The following is a 23,506-nucleotide window of genomic DNA, read 5'->3' as shown; positions in this document are numbered from 1 at the left end:
TACAACTGGAAACCCCACTAGGAGGGAGCAAGGAATGAACACCCAGCACTCACTTTCTTTCCCCCTCCTCAAATCTCTAACTGATGCTCCTGTTGATCTAGTCTAATTGGAAGCCAGAGGGAAAAAAAGGGGGAATTCTGAGGTTTTCCCACAGGTCTGTCTCCCCAGGCACGGAACAAGGTAGAGAAAGTAAGGGAGAGGATCTGGAGGTGCAGCAGTGGTGAGTGGGGCTTCATAAATATGTAGTAAACAAAAGACCTCACCAAGGAGTTCCACACCCTCCAAAACGGAATTTTTTACTATAATGAAAATGCTGACACACACCAAACTCTAGGAATATAACCCACAGTGCTGGGGTAAGAACTATTATAGAAACCAATTACTGCATTTCACCAGATCCCATTTAAAATAGTTTATTACAGGGTGAGTCATTTAAGTTTTCTAAGGAGCCACAAATGGTATTGTGGGCTTTTTTTTCCCCAGGCCAAATTCAATTCCATCTCAGTGACAAGGCTCGGGGCCTATTTACATATGGGAAGCAGAAACTGGGAGAATTTCCCTGAATAATTCAGAACCAAAGGCTCTTTATTGCAAAGCAGAATGAGTTGGGGGCGAGTTGGGGGCGTGCTGGGGTCTCAGGGGTGAGGTGAGACCATGATGGAGAGGTGACTGGGAGTCAGCGGGACTTCCCAGAGCTGGGACCTGGGAGGGCTGGTTGCTTTAACCAGGTGGCTTAGCCTGGAGAAACCCCGGGGGCAACGCCCACCTCCCGTTTTTCCCGCACCTTCCCGCGCTCCGGAATTCTCTAGCGCCCGCGTCCAGGGCTCGACCGGGACCCGGCGTTGCCTGCACGTCTTTCTGGACTGCCCCGCCTCTTCCGGCTCCAGTGTTGACGCTGACAGTTTTCTTGACTCTGTCCAAGAACCGACGGGGGGATCCTCACCCAACTCGGCCCCCGAGATGGTGCCAGACTTTGCTCAAAACCCGGTGATAAAGGGAAACTGACCATGACTCTGAGGAGCGCCGTGCTGGGCACTGAGGGTGTGTGCCTGTGTCCAACGGGGGATCCCCGGGGAAGGAGGGCAGAGGAGAGATGCCCGGTGCTGGGGCAAGAGGGGCCGGCAGGCGGGCCTCGCTGGGCTGGGAAGGAGTTCAAGAGGGTCCCGGAAAGGTTCCACGTCTTCAATGAGATACTAAAACCCAGTGTAGACACCTTTGTCAAAGCTCCAAAGAACTGTACGCTTACAATGGGCAATTTTATTCCTGGAAATTACACCTTAATGGAGTTAATTAAAAAATAAAACCAAGCAAAATGAGTCTTCAACGCCTCCGATAACTCAGAGTAACTTAGGTCGACCTACGGGGCCTTAAAGAAAGCCAGTTGTCCTCACTGCTCCTGCCTCCTCCTCCTCTGGCCTCTTTATTCTTTATGCTTCAGTCTTGCTCTCAAGACTGGCCAGTCCTGCTCCTGCCCCAGGGCCTTTACACATGCTGTCCCCTCTGCCAGACCTCCAGCTGTCTCCCCCTCTTGCTTCCTCTAAGCCTTTGATCAAATGGTACCTTCTCAGTGGAGACTTCCTGGTCTGACACCTGTCTTCCTTTTCACCTTGAGTGTGCACAAACACACAGGTGTGCACACACGTGCACACAGTTCTCTAGTCAAACAGAAGAGCTGTGCGTACTGGAACAGACAGTGCTTTTCTGAGCTTCTCTGCCTCTACGCTTGCTGCTCTGTGTGCCCGTTCCTGCCGCACCATCTGGCTGCACAGAGAGGTAAGGAAACATCCTCGAGGTCACACAGCTTTTAAGTGGCAGAGGTGGGGTTCAAGCCCAGGCCAACCTATTTGGAGCCCAGGCACTCGGCCATTGCCCTAGAGTATCACATACAGGCAACAGGAAGGAAAGTTGGCAGGAGAATTTAGGCTGAATTCCTTTCTGTTCCTGTTCTTTCCCTCCTTCCTCCCCCAGGATCCTCTTTAGTTTTGCTCCCTCTTAGAATCATAATTAAAGGAGAGAAACACAAAGAGAGATTCTCCCCTCAAACCTTTCTGTCCACATTAACTTCACTATGGGGGGCCTGGGGAATTCCAAGTTCGCCCAGTAAATTGCTACTGCAGTACAACATAAAATGTATTTAAGCAATTACACTCTTTTTTTTTCTTTTTGGTAAATTGACTTCCGTTAAATGGGGCTTCATTAATGGAATCTGGCTAGGGGAGAATTAAAAAAAATCACTCCCTTTAATGCGTGTAGTTGATTACGGAGATGTGGCTCTGAGCTCCACAGCACAAAGCTCTGAGCCTTCCTCTCCCTAATGGGAACGCCTGGAGTAGACTTGGTGGCAGCCACCTCTTCTAGAAGCTTCTCGTGCAGGGGTGCTAGGAGATACTCCCTACAGGAGGACAACAGGGCCTCTCAAACAACTTGAGACAAAGGGGATCTTGGTTGAAATCCGGGCATCCCTGGAAACTGGCAGCCTCTGGAGAACATTCCTTCATGCACTGGCCCAGCCAGGGTTGTGAGGGCTCTGAGCTTCCCAGACATGCTGAGTCCCCAGAAGCCTGTCACCTCAGAGATCCGGCTGCCATGGGCCATCCTCCAAGCAGCCTCCACCCCTGGTCAAAGGCATCCGGCTTCTGTGCTCCCCAAGGGACTCTGTGGACAATGTCTTTCAACTAAGCTGTGCGCACAGCCCAGGTCCGATGCAGGGGTGAAGCTCTTCTGCAATCTGGTGGTGAGCATGCCCATCGCTGCCTGACCGAGGCTGGCCCATCCCTGCCTGCCCGAGGCTGGCCCATCCCTGCCTGTCCGAGGCTGGTCCACCCTGCACACCCGAGGCTGGCCCACCCTGCACACCCGTGACTGGCCCATCCCTGCCTGCCCGAGGCTGGCCCACCCTGCACACCCGAGGCTGGCCCACCCTGCACACCCGTGGCTGGCCCATCCCTGCCTGCCCAAGGCTGGTCCACCCTGCACACCCGAGGCTGGCCCATCCCTGCCTGCCCAAGGCTGGCCCAACCCTGCACACCCGAGGCTGGCCCATCCCTGCCTGCCCAAGGCTGGCCCACCCTGCCTGCCCGAGGCTGGCCCAGGAGAACATGAGATACGGATGGGAGGCTCTCGCCACCCTGCGGGCACTCCCAAGCCCGCTCCCCTTCTCACCAGCCATGAGGGCTGGAGCGGCACCAGGGTACAAACAGGGAAACCCTTTTGTCTTGGTCAGTGGTCAGCAAAGAGTACCAAGGTCCTTGCAGGAGGCCGATTGCTGCCTCTGGCCCTGGCCACGCCCCTCTCCTCCCTGCAGCCAACCTTTGTTAACTCAGTCCTGAAACCTTTCTCAGCACCAATGTCTTCCATGATCGCTTTCCATCAGCAGGTGCCTAGGTTCCGTGCGTGAAGACGAGCCCTCTCCCAAGACAATCCCAAGATGTTACACATGTTCCCGAAACTAGCACAGGCCTGGAAGGAGAGCCAGGCTCTGGGAACGGACGCTGCAGCGCAGCTCTGGCCTGGTCTTTGAAAGGGGCCCTTGGCCGCCCTGGGCTCTTTCCCTGAGGCACCTGCCCATACCTTTGTGCTGGCAGCCTGGGCATCCCTTCCAAGACTCCACTCCTGGCTGCCTGGCGTGCACTTGGGGTTGGGGGCTGTGCTCTGAACCAAGGGGTGCTCCCCACCTCCGAGTGCTCTTTACAACACCCCACCGTCACCCAACCAGGCCCGCACTCGACTCTCCCCCACCTGTGCCACGTGGCCAGTTGTGGCCAGCTCCCCACCTCCCGACCCCGTCTGTCCCACCAGGGCTGCAGAGACAGCCTCTGGCCTGCCCTCTGCTCCCGACCACCTTCCCCACCCTGGGGATGGGTCAAGGCCCTGCCTTGCTGGAGGTCCAGCTGTGAAGGGTGAACCGCAGGATTCAGAATAAAGTTTGAATTTAAAAATGCTATCCTGCCTGATGAAGCCCGCTGTGGGCTCCAGCCAAACCGAGGGGCTCTTAAGTCTGGGACACGGCAGTGTGCTGTGCCCGGGCCCGGCACGCGCTCTCCCCTCTCCCTGGGATTCCCGTTCCCCGCGGCCACCCTGACTACCAGGCAGGACGGTGCCGATCCATTAACCTAGCCAGTGGCCCGGGTCCCACCTCTCCCTCTCCATCCCGGTACGTTCCCTCTGCACCTTGGACACGCACCAGCAGTGTCCTACGCAGACCAAATCGTAATCATCTCTGGACTTGACCATCTCCTCCTAGAAGGCCAACGCTTTGTTAATGGAATCTGGCTAAGGGAGAATTAAAAAAAAAAAACCCTCCATTTAATGCTTGTAGTTGATTATGGAAAATGTGGCAAGCTCTGCGGACCAGGGAGGAGGCCCCTTGTTTCAGTAGCTCTGGCAGCACCCAAGCCTGGCACCCAAGACCAACGCCGCAGAACAGGGATTGGCCGACCGTGGCTTGCTGCCTGCGTCTCCCAGGTCACAAGCATGCCTCGCACTCATTTACACAGCGTCTGTGGCTGCTTCGGTGTTACAATGGCAGAGTTGAGTCACCGTGCCAGAGACGATGACTTGCAAAGCTAAAAATATTTGCAGAAAAAAAGTTTGCGGGCCCCCACCATTGAAGCCGCACAGACGATTGAGTTAGTAAATTAAAATTTCATTTCTAAGTAGGGCATCATGAAAGTGTACAAACAGAGCTGAAATGTTCCATCGTAATGGAAAATGGCCTCAACATCCATTTAATTGCCAGTCCATTTAATGCAGGATCAAGGCCTTTCCTTTGACCCTGGACAGTATCTACCTCATGTCAATCACAACCATAATGCCAGTCTCCATTTCCAGTTTTGCTACAGGTCTTCCAGGTTACAGATATTTATTGAGTACCTACTATGCTCCAGGCATGGTGCTAGTCACAGGGATGCTTGTTCCAGGGCCAGGTCCCCGTGGGACTTCTCCAGTGGGGTGCAGCCCTCTCCTTCACACACTCCTAATATTTTGGAAGCAATTCTTTTTAGAGACGCTCCTTTGCGGAGTCATTCTAAAGCATTCAACTGAGTTTCCATAGCGGCAGCTCTATTTCCTCTCACACTCGTATTTCATCAGTTTATGTGATGTTTAATTTAAATCACATAATTACAATAACAAGTATGACTGGCACTGACAGAGTTGGCAACAAACCCAACCGATTCTCAGAAAGGGCAGGACTCAGCTGGTGGGAGTGGAAGTGCACAAGCGTTCCAGGCTGCTGCTGCGGGTGCTCAGGGCCGTCATGGGCACCCGGGAGGGCGATCCGCCGAGGCCTCGGGAGCGCCAGCTGGTCGAGGGAGCGGCTTTGGCGCAGGGGCTAAGGTTGCTTTATAGACGCGCCCGGAGCTGACCGCAGGAATGAACGGCAGTCACGTGCTGTCAGCGCTGGGCGTCTTTTCTCATTACAGTCCCTCCACATTCAGAAGAATGAGAACCAGTCAGTCTTCACCTCTTCAACTCGGGAGAGACTTCAGGGTCTCCCAGGCCTCGTCCCCCGCTGGGTGTGAATGCGGCAGTCGCTATACCTGCAAGGCCTCCTACCATCAAGAAGTCATCTCCGACCGATCCTCTCTGTCCACCGCATCCACCGCCCGTTCTCTGGCTAACCCCTCATCCTTCAGGGGGACCAGCCCCTGGCTCCAGGAACCCTGCCCTTCCCCGCGGACTCTGCTCTGCTTCTCCCGTGTCCACCCCCCCCCCCCCCCCCCCACTCCCTGCACTTTCTGGAACTCAGTGCTGGTCTTGGCACGCCTGATCCAGGGCCTGCCTCGCCCATGGACCGTGAGGCCCCTGGAGACAGCGGCTATCTCTTTCCTGTTCCTGGGTCTATCCTCAGTACCTTGCAGAATGCCTGACAAAGGAAGGGCTCCGTCAAGGGAGGACGGTGTACAAATGAATGCCATCCTGCTGGTGACAGCAGGGAGCACATGAGGGGAAAACAGAGGCGGCAGCAAGCCTGTGGGCACGGGGCAGCGGGAGGGCCTCAGATGCCACGCTGGGTCCGTCTCAGCTCCCTGTCATCGTCACCACCTCCTCAGTCCCCCAGCCCGGCTGTGCTCCCCAATTACTCAGCAGCTGCTGCCACCGTCCGGGGACACCCGTCAGAAGTGGACATGTCCCCAGTGCAGCGACCGTGGGATCTGGTAATCGGTGTGGGCAAATGTTCCTTCTTTCCCAGAAGAAACTCGGTAACTCAACGAATCATCAGAGCTCTTTCCTACTCGGCTGACGGTGCGCTCCAGGAGCCCGGCCACATCAGTCAACGCTCTCCCTCCAGATCCTGCGCAGGGGAGCGCGGGGATGGGTTCCCGGCTGTGTCTCCTGACATGGGGTCTTGCGTGTTGGGCGGCACTTGGAGAAGGTCTGGGGGCTGCTCCCTTTCGGTTTCCTTCCGTTCCTAGCTCGTCAGCAGGACCGATGGGCCAGGGGCTCCCTGCCGAGTGCAGATGCGCCCTGGAGCTGACGGGACAGACACGGCTGGGTCTGAAGATGGGAGCAGGTGGCGCCTGGCTTGTAGCGCATCCCGCTAGGGTTGCCAACACGCTTTCTTCTGTCTCTGGCTTTAAATCGGGCACTTCCACTCTTCTGAGCACTAGAGGCCTTTGAAGATCAGTCTCCCTTCCTCAACCCGCAGATCCTGTAAAGGACAACCGCACCAGGACCCCGGGGCCACAGCTGATTGGATCCGCGTGGTCACGCGGCACAAGCTGAGCCAATCAGTGCGTGGGACTTCTATCTGGAAGACTGGTCGGGGCCCCTGATCACTTTCAATGAAGAGAGGCCCCGGAGGGCTGGCTTCCCGGGGGCGTTTGGGAAAGGTGTGGAAGCATCCCCTCCCCCTCTCCCGTGGTGCTCCTCACCCGCCCCTTACCGGATGTCTTGTGGGCCTTGTGTGTTGGTCTACCTCCAGCCCCACTCCAGCCTTCACAGCCTGGTGACCACAGGGCCTTATACTTCACCCCAGCCTTCTGCCCTGCTCACGTCTCTGCCTACGTGGAGACCCACTTTTCAGGGTCGCCCCCTGGCTTGCCCCCTACACAGAGGCAGTAGGTTTAGGAAGGCTAAGGGTCCAGGGCCAGGCCTTGGGAGCCGGACAGTCCTGTATTTGAATCCAGGTTCCGCTGTCTACCAGGTGTGTGACCATGGACATGCGCCGGAACTTCTCTAAGCCTGAGTTTCCTCCTCTGCGCCATGGGGTCCCTCTGAAGGCCTGTGCTTCTGTGTATAATGTGTCTAGAACCGGCGCCCCCTTGTGGAGTGTTAGCATCCACATATCAGAGAGAAGACTCCACCTTTGGTTTTCTGGGATTGGCTTCTTTCAGATAGCATCATAGTCGCCAGATTCAACCATTTACTGGCAAATGCCATCATTTCATTCTTCTTTATGGCCGAGTAATATTCCATCGTATATTTATACCACATTTTCTTTATCCAGTCATCTGTTGAAGGGCACCTAGGTGGGTTCCATGGCTTAGCTATTGTGAATTGAGCTGCTATAAACATTGATGTGGCTGCCTCACTGTAGTATGCTGATTTAAAATCCTTTGGATTAGACAAAGGGGAATAGAGGGAAAGGAGGGGGATAGGAACAGGAAAGACAGTGGAACGAACCTGACACAACTTTCCTGTGCACATATGAATACACCACAGTGAATCTCCACATCCTGTGCAACCTCGAGACGGGGGTCCCAGTTAGAGTAAGGTACACTCCACGTGTGTATGAATATTTCAGAATACACTCTACCGTCATGTACATCTAAAAAGAACAAATGAGAAAAGAATGCCCCCAGCCTGGGGCACAAAAGCCACACGTCCCTCTCTGTGCTGGCTGCGTTCTCTCTATGCTAATGGTGGCTACCTGAGGCTAGAGCCATGGCCACCCTCAATAGCTCCCTGACTCACCTGTCACCTTCCTAACCAAGCAGATCACTTCCCTTGGTAGTTCTAGTTGGAAAAAGCCCAAGGGAGGCCTCTGGTCAGTTCTGGTGGGAGATGTGTCCCTTCCTGGGCCAATGGCATGGGTCTCATGAGGAGCCCATGATGGGTGTTTTAGTTGGCTTTTTTGTCACTGTGACCAAAAGACCTGCTAAGAGCAACGTGAGGAGTAAGAGTTTACTTTGGTTCGTGGTTTCAGGGGTTAGTCCACAGATAGCTGACCCCATAGCTCTGGACCCAAGGTGAAGTGGAGAGCTGCAGCTCAGGACGCGGCAACAGGGGGGGGGGGAAGAGGGAGAGGGAGGAGGGGGAGAGAGGGAGGGAGGGAGGGAGGGGGAGAGAGAGAGAAACTGTTCACCAGAGACGAAATATATGCCTCAGAGTCATGTTCCCCCCCCCCTTCCTCCAGCCACACCCTACCTGCCTACAGGGTTACCATTGGGTTAACCCACATCCTGTGGATTAATCCACTGACTAGGTAATAACTCATAATCTAATCATGCACCTGTAAAGATTATTGTGGTATCTCACCTTTGGGGGATACCTCCTATCTGAACCATAACACCTGGTTTGGGGACAGTTCTCCAAAAGAAAGAATATTCTCAAAAGAAGGGAGGGATATGAGCAGACTGGTCCCAAGATGTCCACGTGGTTGGAAGAGAGTCAGTGGCATGGACTGATCTGGGTCCTCACATGAGCTGCGGGGTATCCGCCCTAGACGTGGTCCTCTCCTACACCTAGTCTGTACTTTGCTGGAGGTAACCAGGCTTGCCTGCCCCTCACCGTGTTGATCCTGTGCCTGGTCATCGGTCCCATTTCCTGTCTGGCTGTCCACCAGGCCATTGGGCTGGGGGCTGACCTGTCACCCAGCCTTGCTCAGCCTCTGCCCTGGAGTGGATCCAGGCTCTGTGTGATGCTGGTGAAGTTCTGTGGGTCACCTGCTGGACCCAGAGCATCTCGTGACCAGGAGACAAAGTGACTGGATCTGCCTGGAATGAGGACCAACTGGCATGAGAAAAGGCTTGCTTGAGTCCCTTTAAATGGTCAGATTTAGTCAATTTGTCCTCCTTCCACCTGTTCACTTCCTGAAGCACCTGGCCTTGTTCCATCCTGGTTTCTTCCTCTCCTTGGCCTCAGCCACGGGACGTCCCACACTCAGTAGAGGCCAAACACATGAACTGAGCCCAACAGACCTGAATTTGAAGCCCAGTTTTGCCACTCCTTGCTGTGTGGTCTGGGGCTGGTCTGCCCCTCTCTCTCTTCTCTCTCTCTCTCTTCTCCTTCTGTCTCTCTCCTCTCTCTCTCTCTCTCTCTCTCTCTCTCTCTCTCTCTCTCTCCTCTCGTCTCTCTCGCCTCTGCTCTCTCTCGCCCCTCTTTCTCTCTCTCTTTCCTTCTCGTCTCTTCTCCTCTCTACTCCTCTCTCGTCTCTCCTCTCTCTCTCCTCTGTCTCTCTCTCCTCCTCTCTCTCTGCGCTCTCCTCTCTCTCTTCGTCTCCCTCTGTCTCTCTCCCTCCCTTCATCTTTCTGCTCTCCTCTTCAAGATCTCCCTCTGTCTCTCTCTCTCTTCTCTCTCTCTCTCTCTCTCCCCTATCTCCCTCCCTCTCTCTCTCCTCTCTCACTTCTCTTCTCTTTTCGCTGTTCCTGCTCTCTGCTCGTCTCTCTCTCTCGCCTCTCACCTCCAGCTCTCCTCCTCTCTCTCTCTTCTCTCTCTCTTCCCCTCTCTCTCTTCGCCCTCCTGCGTCCTCTCTCTCTTCTATCTCCCTCCTCTTTCCTCTTCTCTCTGCCTTCCTCTTCTTCCCTCATCTAGCTCTCTTCCTCGCTGTCGCCTCTCTCTCTTCTCTCTCTCCCTCTATTTCTCATCTCTCTCTTCTTCTCTTCTCCTCCCTCTAGTTCTCTCTCTCTCTCGTCTTCTCCCTCGTCTATCTCTCTCCAGTTCTCTCTCTCCCTCTCTCTCTTCTTCCTCTGTCTCTCTCTGTCATCTCTCTTCGCCTCTCTCTTCTGTCCTTCCTTCTCACTCTGTCTTCTCTTCTCTCTTCTCTCTCTCTTCTAGCCTCCCTCCTCCCGCTCGTCTCATCCTCTCTTCTCTCGTCTCTTCTTCTCTCTCCTCGCCTCTCTCTCCTCTATTCGCTGGCCCTCTCATCCCTCCTTCTCTCTCCTCGCCTCCTACTTCTTCCTCTCCTCGCTCCTGCGGCCTCTGCCCTGGGCCCGGGGCCCACTCTCGTCTCGTCTCTCTCAGACTCCTCGTCCCCCTCTCATCGCTCGCCTTTGCCTCCCTCCCTCTCCCTCTCTCCTCCTCTCCTCTCTCCTCTCGCTCCTCTCGTCTCCCTCTGGGCTCTGCTGGCGCCCCTCTACCCCTCTCTCTCCTCTCTCCCCGCTCTCGTCTCCTCTCTCTCTCCTCTACACCTCCGCTCTCTCTCTTCTGCTGCGCCTCTGTGCCCCTGTGCTCCCGCTCCTCTCCTCTCTCTCTCCAAGTCAATACTCCTCTCTCTCTCTCTCGCCCTCTCCTCTCTCGTCAGCCTCTCTCTCCTCTCTCTCCCGGGGGGCTCTCTCTTCTCCCTCTGTCTCTCTCTCTCTCTCTTCTCCCTCTGTCTCTCTCTCTCCTCTCTTCTCTCTCTTCTCCCTCTCTCTCTCCCTCTATTTCTCTCTCTCTCCTCTCTCTCTCTCTTCTCCCTCTGCCCCTCTCCCTCTCTCTCTCTCTCTCCCGATCTCTCTCCATCTCGCTCTTCCTTCTCTCTCTCCTCCTACATCGCTCTTCTTCTCTCCTCTGTCTCTCTCTCGCCATCTCTCATCTCTCCTCTCTCCTCTCTCCCTCCCTCCTCTCTTCATCTCCCGCGTCTCGCTCTCTCGCCATCTCGCTCCCCTTCTCCTCTGTCCGCTCTCTCCGCCTCTTCCTCTCTCTCCCTCTCTCTCGGCGTCCAGAGATCATGCTCCTAAAGCGTTATCATGGTTTCGTGGAGACACCATGGTTTCTCCTGCGTATCAGTCCCTGGCATGGGGTCAAAGCCAAGCCTGAGTCCTGCTGCTCATGCCTTGCCCTGCCCCTGCCTGGCTGCTCCCGGGCAGGGAGCCTTCAGGGTGCATGTGCGTCCCTACGCTGCAGCCACTTCTCAAACTGTCCTCACTGGCCGTTGAAGAAGCAGCCCTGCCACCCCAGCAACCCCAGAACTACCGAGATGCGCGCGTGCGTGTGAGTGAATGAACTGAGCGAATAAGAGTGAATTAATTGGCGAGCGAATGAGGGAATTAGTGACTTAATGAGTCAGCAAGTGAGTGAGGACGAGTGTGTAAAATTGAGTAGATCCTGCTCTCTGCCCCCTCATCTAATCCAATAAGCAGCGGTGTAGATTTTTCATCTTTATTAACATAAGCGGGGGTTAAGAATGGCACGGGAAAAATTGCAGACCACCAGCTGCCGGAGGAAGATAATGTGATCGTTTCCTATGGCTGCTTGAATGAATTACCACCGATTTAGTGGCTTAAGCAACTTGAATTTATTGTCTTACGCTTTTGGAGGCGAGACGTCCAAAACAGATTTATTACTGGGGCCAAGATAGAGAGGTTGGCAGGGCTCCCCCTCTGGTGGCTCAAGGTTCCGGCTTCCAGTGGCCACCTTCATCTCTCGGCTTGCTGTCTCTTTCTCCGCTTTCAAAGCCAACAGTTTATAGCATCATCAAGTCTCTGACTCTGAGCCTCTGCTTCTGTCACCCTGTCTTCCTTGACAGACCCGGCTGGATAAGCTGGCAAACCTCCCCGTCTCAAGAGCAAAGTCCCTTCTGCCAGGGGAGGCAAAGGTTCACAGATTTCCAGGATGTGGACATCGCTGCCACAGAAGCCTTGCTCAGAGCCTAAGTTCAGTCCCTGAGTCCCACTCAGGAGGAAGGACAAGAAGAGGACAGAGGATGTTTTGGGTGCTCTGCTAGGTACTTTGGTTGTTGTGGCTTGAGTGCTAGCACTTTGCAGAGCTAAGTAATGCCGTGTGCCCCGGAGTTTGAGGAATGCTTTGACCAAGGTGTGCTAGGGACAGACACCGCTGCAGCTGAGGGTCAACTCTGACCCTGGGATTCCTGGAGATGAGGGACAAAGTGCAGGGTGTCCTAATGCTGGGTGCTGGGGTCTGGATTTTGGGGAAGGACACCATGGGGGCAAGATGTTCTCACTGTGACATTGGAGGAAGGGGGTGTGTGGTGATATCAGTGTGGCCTGTCACTACCGCCGTCCTCTGTGACCAGGCTGAGGTGGTGCCTGTTACCTAGCTTCCCCCACTCTGAAGACAGTCCTTTGCCAGCCCACACTGCAGGGGACAAGGCATGCCAGCTGCTTGTACTCCCATCATTTAAGTCTGGGCTTATCATCAACCTCGCTTCAGACACAGTTGTGAAAGCATTAGACTTGACTACAGTTATCCACTGTAAAGGGCAGAGCTAGAATTTGAACTCATATCTGTCTGGCTCCAAGGGCCATGCTACTTCCATTTTGTGTTACTGCCACCAAGGAAAGGGGCTCTCACGGTCTCAGAGGGGACTTGCCCAGGCAGAATTTTTCCATTAGTAGGTCATGAGATCAGTCAGTGGATTGTATTGCGGATAACAAAAGAAGGTAGAGGAGACGAGCGGAATAGAAAATGAGAGGGTATCACACATGTAGTAAGTAGAATTTGGCACAATTTCTTATTTTTGTGACCTCTGTGCTGAGCTACCTTTATCCTTACACTGAGGATAAAAATAGCAGCCTGGGGTTGTTATAAGAATTAAATGAATGGATACACATACTGGTCTCACGTAGTAAGCATTAAATACATATTAGGCACGCATGTGTTTTTAAGTGGGTCATGATGTAAAATGTATTTTTTTACTGTAGACTGCAATTGAAATGCCTGAAAATACTGAACACATCTCTGGATCACGGGTCAGCAGATTTGTGATCCCCAGCCTACAGCCTGTTTTTGTAAATAAAGTTTTATTGGCACACACTCACAGTCATTTGCATTGTCTACGGTGGCTTTTGAGCCACGATGGCAGACCGAGTACTTGCAGCAGACACTCTGGAGCTCATAAAACTTAACGTATCTGCTGCCTGGCCCTCTAGCTCAATGCGCCTGCTGGAGGTCATCTCAGAACGCAGGGATATGAGACGCCTCTTCCCAGGTCAGGTGTCCATTCGCTCCCCAGCCCTGGCAGGCACAGCCTCTGCAGGCGCCTCTAGGCTGTGTGACTGTGGACACTTGGGTCTCCAGAGGCACAATGCCCTTCTGGTTTGGACTGATGCCTGCACAGTGGAAGTCCAGTGACATGGCACTTTTGGTCAGCAGGAAACAGATGGCAACTCAAATTAGAATAATTCCAGGAGCGTTTAATACAGAGACGATCTACAAGGGTGCGGGCTAGGTGCAGGAAAGTCACTGGATATATGAAAGTGGCAGAGTCCTGAAGGCCAGTAGAGACCTAGCTGTGACCAGCCTAGGCAGGAGGGGACAGGAGGAGGGAGCGATTCCTGAACCTGAAAGGAGAGTTATTTAGAGGGGACACCTTAGGAGGCACAGAGACCTGCAGTGGGGGGACGGGAGCCAGCTCCTGGAGACCCTGTGGGAAGGGAGCCAGGAGCACAGATACCCCAAACTCACCTTCCTCCATCCCTGATCTCATGGGGGTCTCCACAGGCCAAACTGCCAGGGAAGCCACAGGGCATGGGACTGAGTCAGCTTCCCAGGACAGAGCCAAGCGGAGAAGGGTGGTAAGGGGGTATGGAAGGGCAGACTGACACCTGGCGCACACTGACTTAGAAAGCCACGTAGCACCTTCCCCAGCCCCCCAACCCAGGAACCCCAGCATCTCCCTTGCGAGTTGGTAGTTTGGCCTAACAGGTTGCCATAGCGCTCGCTCTTGCTGCCTCCTCCTGTATCTGCCAGCCTCCAGATGGTTATCATGGGGTTAATCTTCCTGGATCTTATCCTCAGGAGACGGGTAGGAGGTTACACCCAGAGGCACAGACAAACTGTTCTGTGTGAGTGTGCCTGACTGTGTGTGTGCCCGAGCAGAAGCTGATTAACATGTGTCGACTTTAGCTAAACTTCTTTCTCATGTCCCATCTGTGCATCTCAGGAAGAATACTGTTCATCTCTGCAGCCCACCCAGTTCCAGTCCAACAAACAGGTGAGCCAGCCTCTGGTCCCTTGGGAGGAAGAACCAGAGTGAAAGAAAACTACCTAGGCCGATAAATATCCCCAGAGTAATCTGCTGGCATTTGCCAGATCCCTGCCCTCCACCCATGATGCCGACACACACACACACACACACACACACACACACACACACATTTCCACCATTGGCATCTGATACCCTAAAGGCCACCTGGAGGGGCTTCCCTGGCTAGTTCAAATGCTTAGTTGATGAGAAACCTGGGCTCACAGGGAGGAAGGGCATGGTTTAGGCAGCGTGACCAGCTGTGGCAGAACTGGGGCCAGAATGCAGGACTGAGGACGCCAATCATTTTCTATCTTTTTCTTTTTTTAATGGAAGGCAAAAAAAAAAAAAAAGAGAGAGAGAAAGAAAGAAAGAAAGAAAGAAAGAAAGAAAGAAATAAAGAAAGAAAGAAAGAAAGAAAAGAAACTAATCATGGAGTCCTGAAAATGGATTTGGCAAAAAATGTAAAATGGGATCTGGTCTTAGGCAAGTGTCCTTGCCAGGTTCAGCAGCTGAGACCATGCCTCTGGACCCTGGAACCCAGGACACAGCTCTGAGCAGGCAGGAGGAAGCACAGGCTTGAGGTAGACAGCGTCAGTCCAAATCCACGCTCCCAGCTGCTAGTAGCTGTCTTGACCTGGAACTTGTCATTTCTTCTGTCAATGAAACTGTTATCTCATCACATAAATATGACACTTATCACCGACCACTGAGTTGTATTAAATCCAATTCCACATAAGCAAGTACGGTGCAGGGTCCAAGGTCAGCAAACAACATTTTTCTTGTCTTTTCCTTCCAACCGGAAGCTGATGGAAATATTTGCAACTGCTTTTACGGAAGACGGAAGCCAGCTAGTTCGAATGTGGTGGTTAGAGCTTTGTGCCTAATGACAGGGAATGGGGACCCTCCATGGGAATGCAGGGAGGCCAGGATACTACCGCTTTCTCATGGACTCGAGAATAATTAATAAAACCCCAAGTTTCTCCTCCCTCTTTTCCCTCAAATTTCTTCAGAGAAATGAAGAGTTCAGACCCATAGCCTGAGTGCTCAGGTTTTAAATTAGACAACTTTGTCCTGACAGGAACCGAGTCACAGCTGTCATAGCCGATTATTTTTAGAGTTACTACTAAACCCTCTGTACAGTATGAGCTGCCACTGTTCAAGGCAAACAGAAAGACTTCACATTTTATCATGACAGCTCGGGGGCCATCCACCCCCTCGCCTTCATTATTTCCAGCCCGTCTTTGGAAGGGATGATGCGGCATCCTGACACTCGTACAGCGAGGGAGGCAGACCCTTGTTACTACACCCGGAGATTTAAAGCCCTCAAAGCAGAGAAAAGCCTGCTGCCTCCAGGAAGCCAAGCAGGATTGTTCCCAGAGGAATCAGCTGCTCCATAGCTGCTTGCTTTGGATAAACCACTGTCACTCAGGAGAGGTAACCCTTGTGTAACCAACCAATCAGGGCCCCTGTATGCAAACGCCCACAAGTGCTGGCCAGGGTTGGCCAGTTTGCGTGTGACGTCACAGTTCTCTTCCTCTGACCCAACAATACCACCATCATTGAAAAGGCCAACCTCCGACTGCGGCTCTTACAGAGAGAAGAATTCACCACAAGCAGAGCACCTTCTAGATTGCTCCTGGACTTGCAGACAAAAGTCTCTGCTGTCCAAGGTACTGAATCCCGAAAAAAGCATGATCTTGTGAACATGGGAAAAGAAGTCCAGCTGAGGCCCAAGGTGAACGTCTCTTCTTACATCCACTTTCTGCTGAATTACAGAAACAAATTCAAGGAGCAGCAGCCAAATACCTACCTTGGTTTTAAAGAGTTCTCTAGAAAGTGTTCGGAAAAATGGAAATCCATCTCGAAGCATGAAAAGGCCAAATACGAAGCCCTAGCCAAGCTGGACAAAGCCCGCTACCAGGAAGAAATGATGCATTATGTTGGCAAGAAGAAAAAACGGAGAAAGCGGGATCCCCGGGCTCCCAGGCGACCTCCATCTTCCTTCCTCCTCTTCTGCCAAGACCACTATGCCCAGCTGATGAGGGAGAACCCTAACTGGTCAGTGGTGCAGGTGGCAAAGGCCACTGGGAAGATGTGGTCTGCAGCAACAGACATGGGAAAGCAGCCCTATGAGCAGAGAGCAGCTCTCCTGAGAGTTAAGTACTTTGAGGATCTTGAAGTGTACCGTAAACAGCACCATACCACGAAGAAGAACTTCCTGGTTAAGAACCAGCAGAAAGGCAAAGCCGAGTTGGGAAAAATGGACGGATCCAGTTTGAAGAAATAAAGTGCCATTGAACCATACTGCCTGGCCCTGGTCTCATGGTGGAGTTTGCACAGAGGTTGCCACTGTTGGGGAAGCAAGTGGCTTCGGAGGGAGGTTGGGACTGGGTAGGTGTGGGGGTGGCTTGGAGACGGGTGGCACCTAGTGGGATGGAGCAGAGATATGAAGATTGTTTGTCAGAGCTGGGCACAGTGGTGCATGCCTGTAATCGCAGCGGCTCGGGAGGCTGAGGCAGGAGGATTGCTCCAGCAATGGTGAGGTGCTAAGCAACTCAGTGAGACCTGACTCTAAATAAAATACAAAATAGGGCTTGGGATGTGGCTCAGTAGTTCAATCCCCCATACAAAAAAAAATAAAGATTGGAGTCATCAAGACAGAGCCCCAGGTTTTAAGTGGTCATCCAGGTTGGAAGACCCTCCTAGGATTGGGGTCAGCTGTGGGAAGAACACCAGACCCGGCTCTGGTCGGTGGGGTGATAGGCCTGGAGCTCAGACCAGGTGGACTCCAGATCCCATCAGAGAAACACGACAAGACACTCACCAGGAGTGCACCCAAGTGCACCAAGCCCAGTGAAGATCAGGACGCTGGACCTCAGGTGGACCAGCAGGGACTCGGGGTTTCTCCAGTCATTCTAGGTATGAAATCTCCAGCGAGACTGAGCTTCCCTTAGTGAGCCAGGATGGAACTCGGGGGGTGTCCCCTGGTAAGGAGGAGACTAGAGGCTGATGTGGCTATAAAATGAGGTGTCTGACTGCAGCTCTCAGGCTTGGGAGCACGTTGACTATATGACCCCCTGGCACCCATTCTTCCTCCTTCTCCATCACACACCCTAACTCCCTTTTGTGACTCTCTTTTGTGACCAAGGCTGGATCAGAGGACAGAATCCCTCTGGTCACACTGACTCAGGGATGGGCATGTGACCTAAGCTGGCCCGATCAGAGCGAATCTCAGGGATCCGTGTAGGAGTCCTGGGAAGGGTGGAGCTCCCAAAGAGGCTGCCAGCCAATTGCCATCCACCAGCCTGAGACCCGGGCCACAATGGTAGCGTCCCTGAGCATCCATCCTCCGGGACTTCACACTAAGGTGAGACTGCATGCTTCATTTTTTTTTTTGAACGTAGGATGGTATAAGTTGGGTTTTCTGTTACTTGATAGTAACTGGACATGAGTCAGATGGTGCTAGAAGTGTCTGGACGGTAACTTTTTTTTTTTTTTTTTCAGGCAACAATGTACTGTGGGCAATGTTTCATACCAACCAAAGTAGATTGAAACAGGAAAGGGTGAAATAGTTCTCTTGACTTCCTGACATCACAAAGGCTGGGCCCAGATGCTGAACTGATTTTCTGTCCCTGGGTTAGGCATGCGACAGATGCCCAACTCCACCCCTAACCCCACTTTCTGCTCCTCGGTACCATTTGAACATTTAATTTCGAAATAAAAGTAAAAATACAGAGTTTCGGAAAGTCTTTTAGAATTGCATGAGTCATTAGGGCTGAGCGGCAAGAGACTGACTTAGAAATGTATTGTCTGGAATCAGGCTGTTTAATGGAGGAGCCTCAAGTGCCAGGTCCCCTGCTGGGCACAGGGAGGTGCCACATGGACTGCTGTGTCCCTGCCCGGTGAGAACGTTCCTTCTGATGACAGAGAGGGACTTCGCCTGAATTGCAGCACCTGAAGCCTTCCCGGAGGAAGCAGCCTTGCTCTGCTCGGCCACTGTCCTGACGTTGGCAAAGTTCCTGCTCCCCGCCGCCCACAGCTGCTGTTCCAACCCGGCTCCGCTTCCCCTCCAGCCCATCCCCCACCCTCTCAGGAGACACCCTCATTTTCTGCTTCATCGAGAAAACAGATCATCAGACTTAAGTGCTCTCGGCTTTCTTTCTCAAAATGTGCTTCGCCCCTTCCTTTCCTGTGGTCTCAGGTCTCACGGGGCACTCTAGTCCTCCTCCTTCGGCTTCTTCCTGGCCCTTCCTCTCTCAGGCCCCTGTGCCTCACTGCAAGAATGCTGAGCCGTTGGTCTCTACGTGTGCACAAGTGAACTTCATGTTTGTTCCAGTCTGAACACTGGCAGGACCCTGGGCCAGTGCACATTCCTCTGAGACTTAGGCTTCTCATCTGTGGGATGGGATGATGCCTGCCTTGCGGGGCATTTTAGTGATTGAATATGTAAAAGTATCTGGCGCAGTCCTGAACCCCTGATAGGTACTATGGTACCTCTAGGGTGGTGGCTCCATGATTCCCCCGCTGGTGTCTACACCCTTGCTCGATACCCTCCCATTAAAAGTGGGCAGAATTTGTGACTTGCTTCTGATCAAGAATCTGGCAAAGAGAGGGATGTCACTTCCTTGGTTATGTAATGATAAGTAATACTCCCTCTTGCTAGCTAAATCTGCTCTAGAGAGTCTCCTCGCTATTCAGTGAAATAAGAAGCTGAGTTTAGGAAGTCCAAGTAGCAATGATCTGTAGGAAATCTCTAGCAGCTGAGGACAGGTCTACAGCCAGCAAAGAATAGCTCTCAGCCCTGCATGCCAGGATCTAGATGCTACAGCAACCACGCAAGTGGGGCATGGATCCTGCCCCAGTGCAGTCACTGCTGAGAACCCAGCGCCAGCAGAAACCTTGTTTGCAGCTGGATTCAGCTATTACTGGACCTCTGACCTGCAGAAACTATATACATGGATGTTTACATGTGTAAATGTTTAAACTGTATAAACAGATTTTTAAAAATTTGTTATACTTGACAGTAGAATGCATTTTGATACATCATACAAAGAATATAACTTCTCATTCTTCTGGTTGTACATAATGTAGAGTTACACCAGTTGTGTAATCATATACATACACATAGGGTAATAATCTCCTATTCACAGCTCAATGCCCCCTCTCCGCCATCGCTCCTCTCTGCCTAATCCAAAGCACCTATTTTTACCTAGCCCCCCCACCATTGTGAATTAGCATCCACATATCAGAGAAAATATTTGGCCTTTGGCTTTGGGGGACTGGCTTATTTTGCTTAGCATGATATTCTCCAGCTCCATTCATTTATCTGCAAATGCCATAATTTCATTCTTCTTTAAGGCTGAGTAATATTCAGTTGTGTATATATATCACATTTTCTGTATTCATTCATCTGTTGAAGAGCACCTAGGTTGGTTTCATAGCTTAATTATTGTGAAGTGAGCTGCTATAAATATTGATGTGGTTGAGTCACTGTAGTATACTGATTTTTAAGTCCTTTGGGTATAAACAGAGGATAGGAATAGCTGGGTCAAATGGTGGTTCCACCCCAAGTTTTCTGAGGAATCTCCATACTGCTTTCCAGAGTGGTCACACCAATTTGCAGTCCCACCAGTAATGTATGAATGTGCCTTTCGTCCCACATTTAATCCATTAGGTTTGTGGCAACTTGTTACACAGCAATAGGTGACTGATACATTGTTCAATAAATCCCAGCTTCCTCAGTTCTAGAAGAGACTGCCTCATCCTCGATTCCCCCTCTAGTCTTTACCCAACCCGCCTATTTCCCTTCCTTAAAGGTTCCCTGACACCGCAGTGCTATATAGATCCAGACTGTCTCTGTGCACTGGTTCCCGTCTGAACTGCGGGGCTTGGTGGGCAGCAGCTGGGGGAGGACCACGCCTCTCTAGGAAGAACCCTCCAGCCACCACTCTCTGGTTTCCTGTGTGATGAATTATGGGAATGTGGGGAGCCAGGGCAGACTCCTCACAAGAGCATGCAGCGCCCCTGCTGGAAAAGAAGCTCATTACAGTCTTTATGAAGAAGACAATGGGAGGCGGGAATCTGCAGCTCTTAAGGACCACAACCTAAAGATGTGGAAGGAGAGGCGGGGCGGGTGGCAGGTGGGGAGCCTAGACCTAAGATGAGAGGAGACCCTGGGCGAGAGGAGAGCAGGCAGGGAATCGGGAGCAGGGCCCGCCTGCCGGGTCTACTCGGCTGGGCCCAGGTGCTCTGTCTTTGGGAAAAGGGAGGCAGAGCCTCTGGGCCCATCGTCACTTTGATGACAGACGCTCCCCTGGGATCCTTCTCTCCTGTGCTCACATAGTCATGAATTTACTTATTCCATACATATTTATGTAAACCTTATGCCAGCAACATAGCAGCAACTACTTTGGTGCTAGGGATACAGCAAGATCTCTGATCCCCTGCATTCCAGGAAGGGAAAGAGAGACAACAAAGAAGTCAATGAATAAACACAGCAGATCGATTTTTGGATAGTGTCGAGCACTCTGAAGAAAATCAATGAGAGGAGGAGTGGAGGGCACTCGGGATGGGCAGTCAGAGGCTCTCTGTGGATGATGTCTGATTTAGACTTATAGGCCAAGGAGCCAGACATGCAAAGTCTGAGGAAGAGCCCTTTGATCAGTGAGGGGGCAAGTGCAAAGGTCCTGGGGCAGGAGCACGTGTGGCATGAGAGGAACAGAAGGGAGGCCAGAGTGACTGAAGTGTTAGCATTGGTGAGATATCCCTGGGACAGGTACAGGCCTTGGCAAGGAATCCATCTGGAGATCGAAGAGCAACAGGCGTCGCAGAGGAGTGTCAGCAGTGGGGAGCTGTGTGTCCATCTTTGACATCCTGTTCCTGGTCATTCTAGGCTTCAGAGACTATCAACTGCCAATGAGGAGATGCTATCCCTGCAATGACTGCGAGAGAAAGAGGCCCGACTAGAAAACACCGAGCCATGGCGTCTGTTCCCCTTCTGAAGCAGAGATGATAAGGGGCCTCCACTTGGGACTCCCTGGGGCAGCTGTAAGCTAAAACCCGAAGGTTGGGGAGGGGTGCTGGAGAACTCCTCCCTCTGGGATTTCTTTTCCCAGGAATGGAAGTGGCAGTGGGTGTCAGGGGTTCCAGGAGAGCCCTGCTCCAGGACCTCGGATTTCCATGTGGAGCGACCGCCACGAGACCCACGACGCTAACAGCGCTGCAGCAGAGCCCCGCGGGGCGTGCTAGAGCTCAGATGCACCCCTGCCCGCGAGTTTGCCGCAGCATTTCTGGGAATGGGACCTGATACCTCCAGGGGACACGGATGCAGCTGATGACCAGAGGCTGCTCCTCCCTCTGGCAGCTCCTCCTGCACTCAGCGGGGGAGGCAGGAGGCTGCCCGGGCTGCGGTGCGCAGGCAGGACCCGACCCCGCTCCGCCCCTCTCCGCGCTCTCCTCGCTTCCGGTCCCCTCCTCCCCGGCCCTCGCTGCAGTGTGTTCAGATCTGCCTTCCATTCAGTTCATCAGCCATAAAGGTGACACGCTGCTCCTCCTCTGGCTTTCTCCTGCGCCTGCCAATTGATTCTGCGCTTGAGAGGGAAATAAGTATATTTTATTTATTGGGTTTCCCTCAAATCCCAACAGAGAAGTTGATCCCAGTTGCAAAACAATCGATGGGCATCTGGGTGGAGCGGTCACACCGGGATCTGGGATTTAGCCTCCACTAACATCAATCGACTGAGGGCAAAAAGGTCCGGTTCCCAGGCCCCAAAGACTGGAGGTGAGGTCCATGCATGGGGTGAGGTCACCAGAATGAGGTCACAGAGGCAGGGCGCCCCTGTCCTGTGACCTCTCGTTACAGCCCACAGGCAGTGCCTGCCCTTCAGGTGTGCTGGGAACAGATTCCGTCAGGGACACTGCTGTAAACGGGGTCTGGTGTGGGACAAGTGTCAGAGGGAGGGGGTGCCTACCCTGCTCTCTGCAGGATGCTTTAAGCAGGTGAGAACAATCCGGAAAGGGAGTTTGGAGCTGGAGAAAGCTCTGCTAGAGGCCCAAGGGAGGATGGACACGTGGCAGGGCTGACCCTGACCTCTGGGTGGGGTTGCCAGCCACAGGATGAGCACTCTGTCACCCGACCAGGCCCTGCCGCAGTTGCTGGCCAATAGCCCACCCTGCCCAGGGCTCCCTTCCGGAGCCTTCCTCTGCTCTGCCTGGCTGAGCGTGTTCCTAAGACTCTCCAGCGACAGTGAAACGCTCCGTGGGTGCTCTTCCCCTCCAGGGTCTGATGGGCATCATCGGGCCATCGAGGTCTCGCCGGTCACACCGCCCTGAGCTCCCGGAATGTTCCCCGTGGCCCCCATCGCCTGACGGTCACCCCCTCGTGCGCTCCCGCCCCTGGAACGGGGCTGGACCTGGGCACTCCACTCTAATGGACAGACCGGGGCGAACGTGTCCAGACGTCACTTCGGATATCGGGCTACAGAAGCCTGTGGTTTTCTCTCGCGCTTGCTTGCAGCAAACTGACATGTTGAAAGCTGTCTTGTGGAGAGACTCGTGTGGCAAGGCCCCGAGAGTGGCTTCTGGCCAACACTTCTGAGCGCCGAGGCCACAGCCCGCACGCAGTCTGCAGGGCGCAGGATCCTGCCAAGAACCGCAAGTGAGCTAGGACGCAGAGCCCGCCCCGGGTGAGACTTGAGGTCCCTGCAGCCCCAGGGGCACCAGCACCACAGCCTCGTCACAGACCCAGCTAAGATGCACCTGATTCCCCAAGCAGAGAAGCCAGTCCGTGTCATTTCGTGTCACTGAGACTTGATGCCATTTGTTACAAACTGGAATAGGTGACGCACGTAGACTTCAGTATCAAGAGAAAGATACTGTCATGCAATACACCTAAAAAATGGGAGCTGGCTTTGGAAGGAGGAGGTGGGCAGGGGCTGGGGGTACCTTGAGGTCTGAGAAGTCCCCAGTGTCTCAGAGGCACTGCTCACAGAAATCCAGACTTTGAAGATGCTTCTGGTGATATGTCATTGGAAACTGGGGAAGGGGATCCTGGCTATGTGGTCAGAAGCTGAGTGGCAGCCCTTCTGCACTTCCTGGTATGGAAAGACATGGGCCTGATACACTTCAGAATCTAGCTGCAGACACCCAAGCAAAGGGCTGAACATGGACTTCTTTTGATGTTTGTGTGAGAAGACAAGAAACGCTGTCCAGCAGCAACGAGCCAGGACTTGCTAGTTTTGAAAGATCTCAGACCCCAAGACAGCAAAAGATGCTAAAATTAAGAAATGGCTTTTGAGCCCCGATAAGAAGTGGTCTGAAGATAAAGCTGAAGGTGTGATTGTGTCGCCTTTGGTTGCGATTGCACGAAGATCAAAG

At 53.1% G+C, this 23,506-nt stretch overlaps 2 protein-coding genes across 2 annotated transcripts in view; one reads left to right on the top strand and one right to left on the bottom strand.

Moving 5' to 3' along the window:
- Csmd2 (CUB and Sushi multiple domains 2) overlaps nucleotides 1-23,506 on the bottom strand; it is a 553,852-nt gene that overhangs the window by 293,515 nt on the left and 236,831 nt on the right.
- Hmgb4 (high mobility group box 4) lies at nucleotides 15,837-16,418 on the top strand. The gene has a single exon (XM_047561770.1). The coding sequence runs from the start codon at nucleotides 15,837-15,839 to the stop codon at nucleotides 16,416-16,418; it is 582 nt and encodes a 193-aa protein (XP_047417726.1).

Source organism: Sciurus carolinensis, chromosome 1, assembly GCF_902686445.1.
Source record: "Sciurus carolinensis chromosome 1, mSciCar1.2, whole genome shotgun sequence".
Lineage (NCBI taxonomy): Eukaryota > Metazoa > Chordata > Mammalia > Rodentia > Sciuridae > Sciurus > Sciurus carolinensis.
This window is presented reverse-complemented; position numbering and strand designations above follow the sequence as displayed.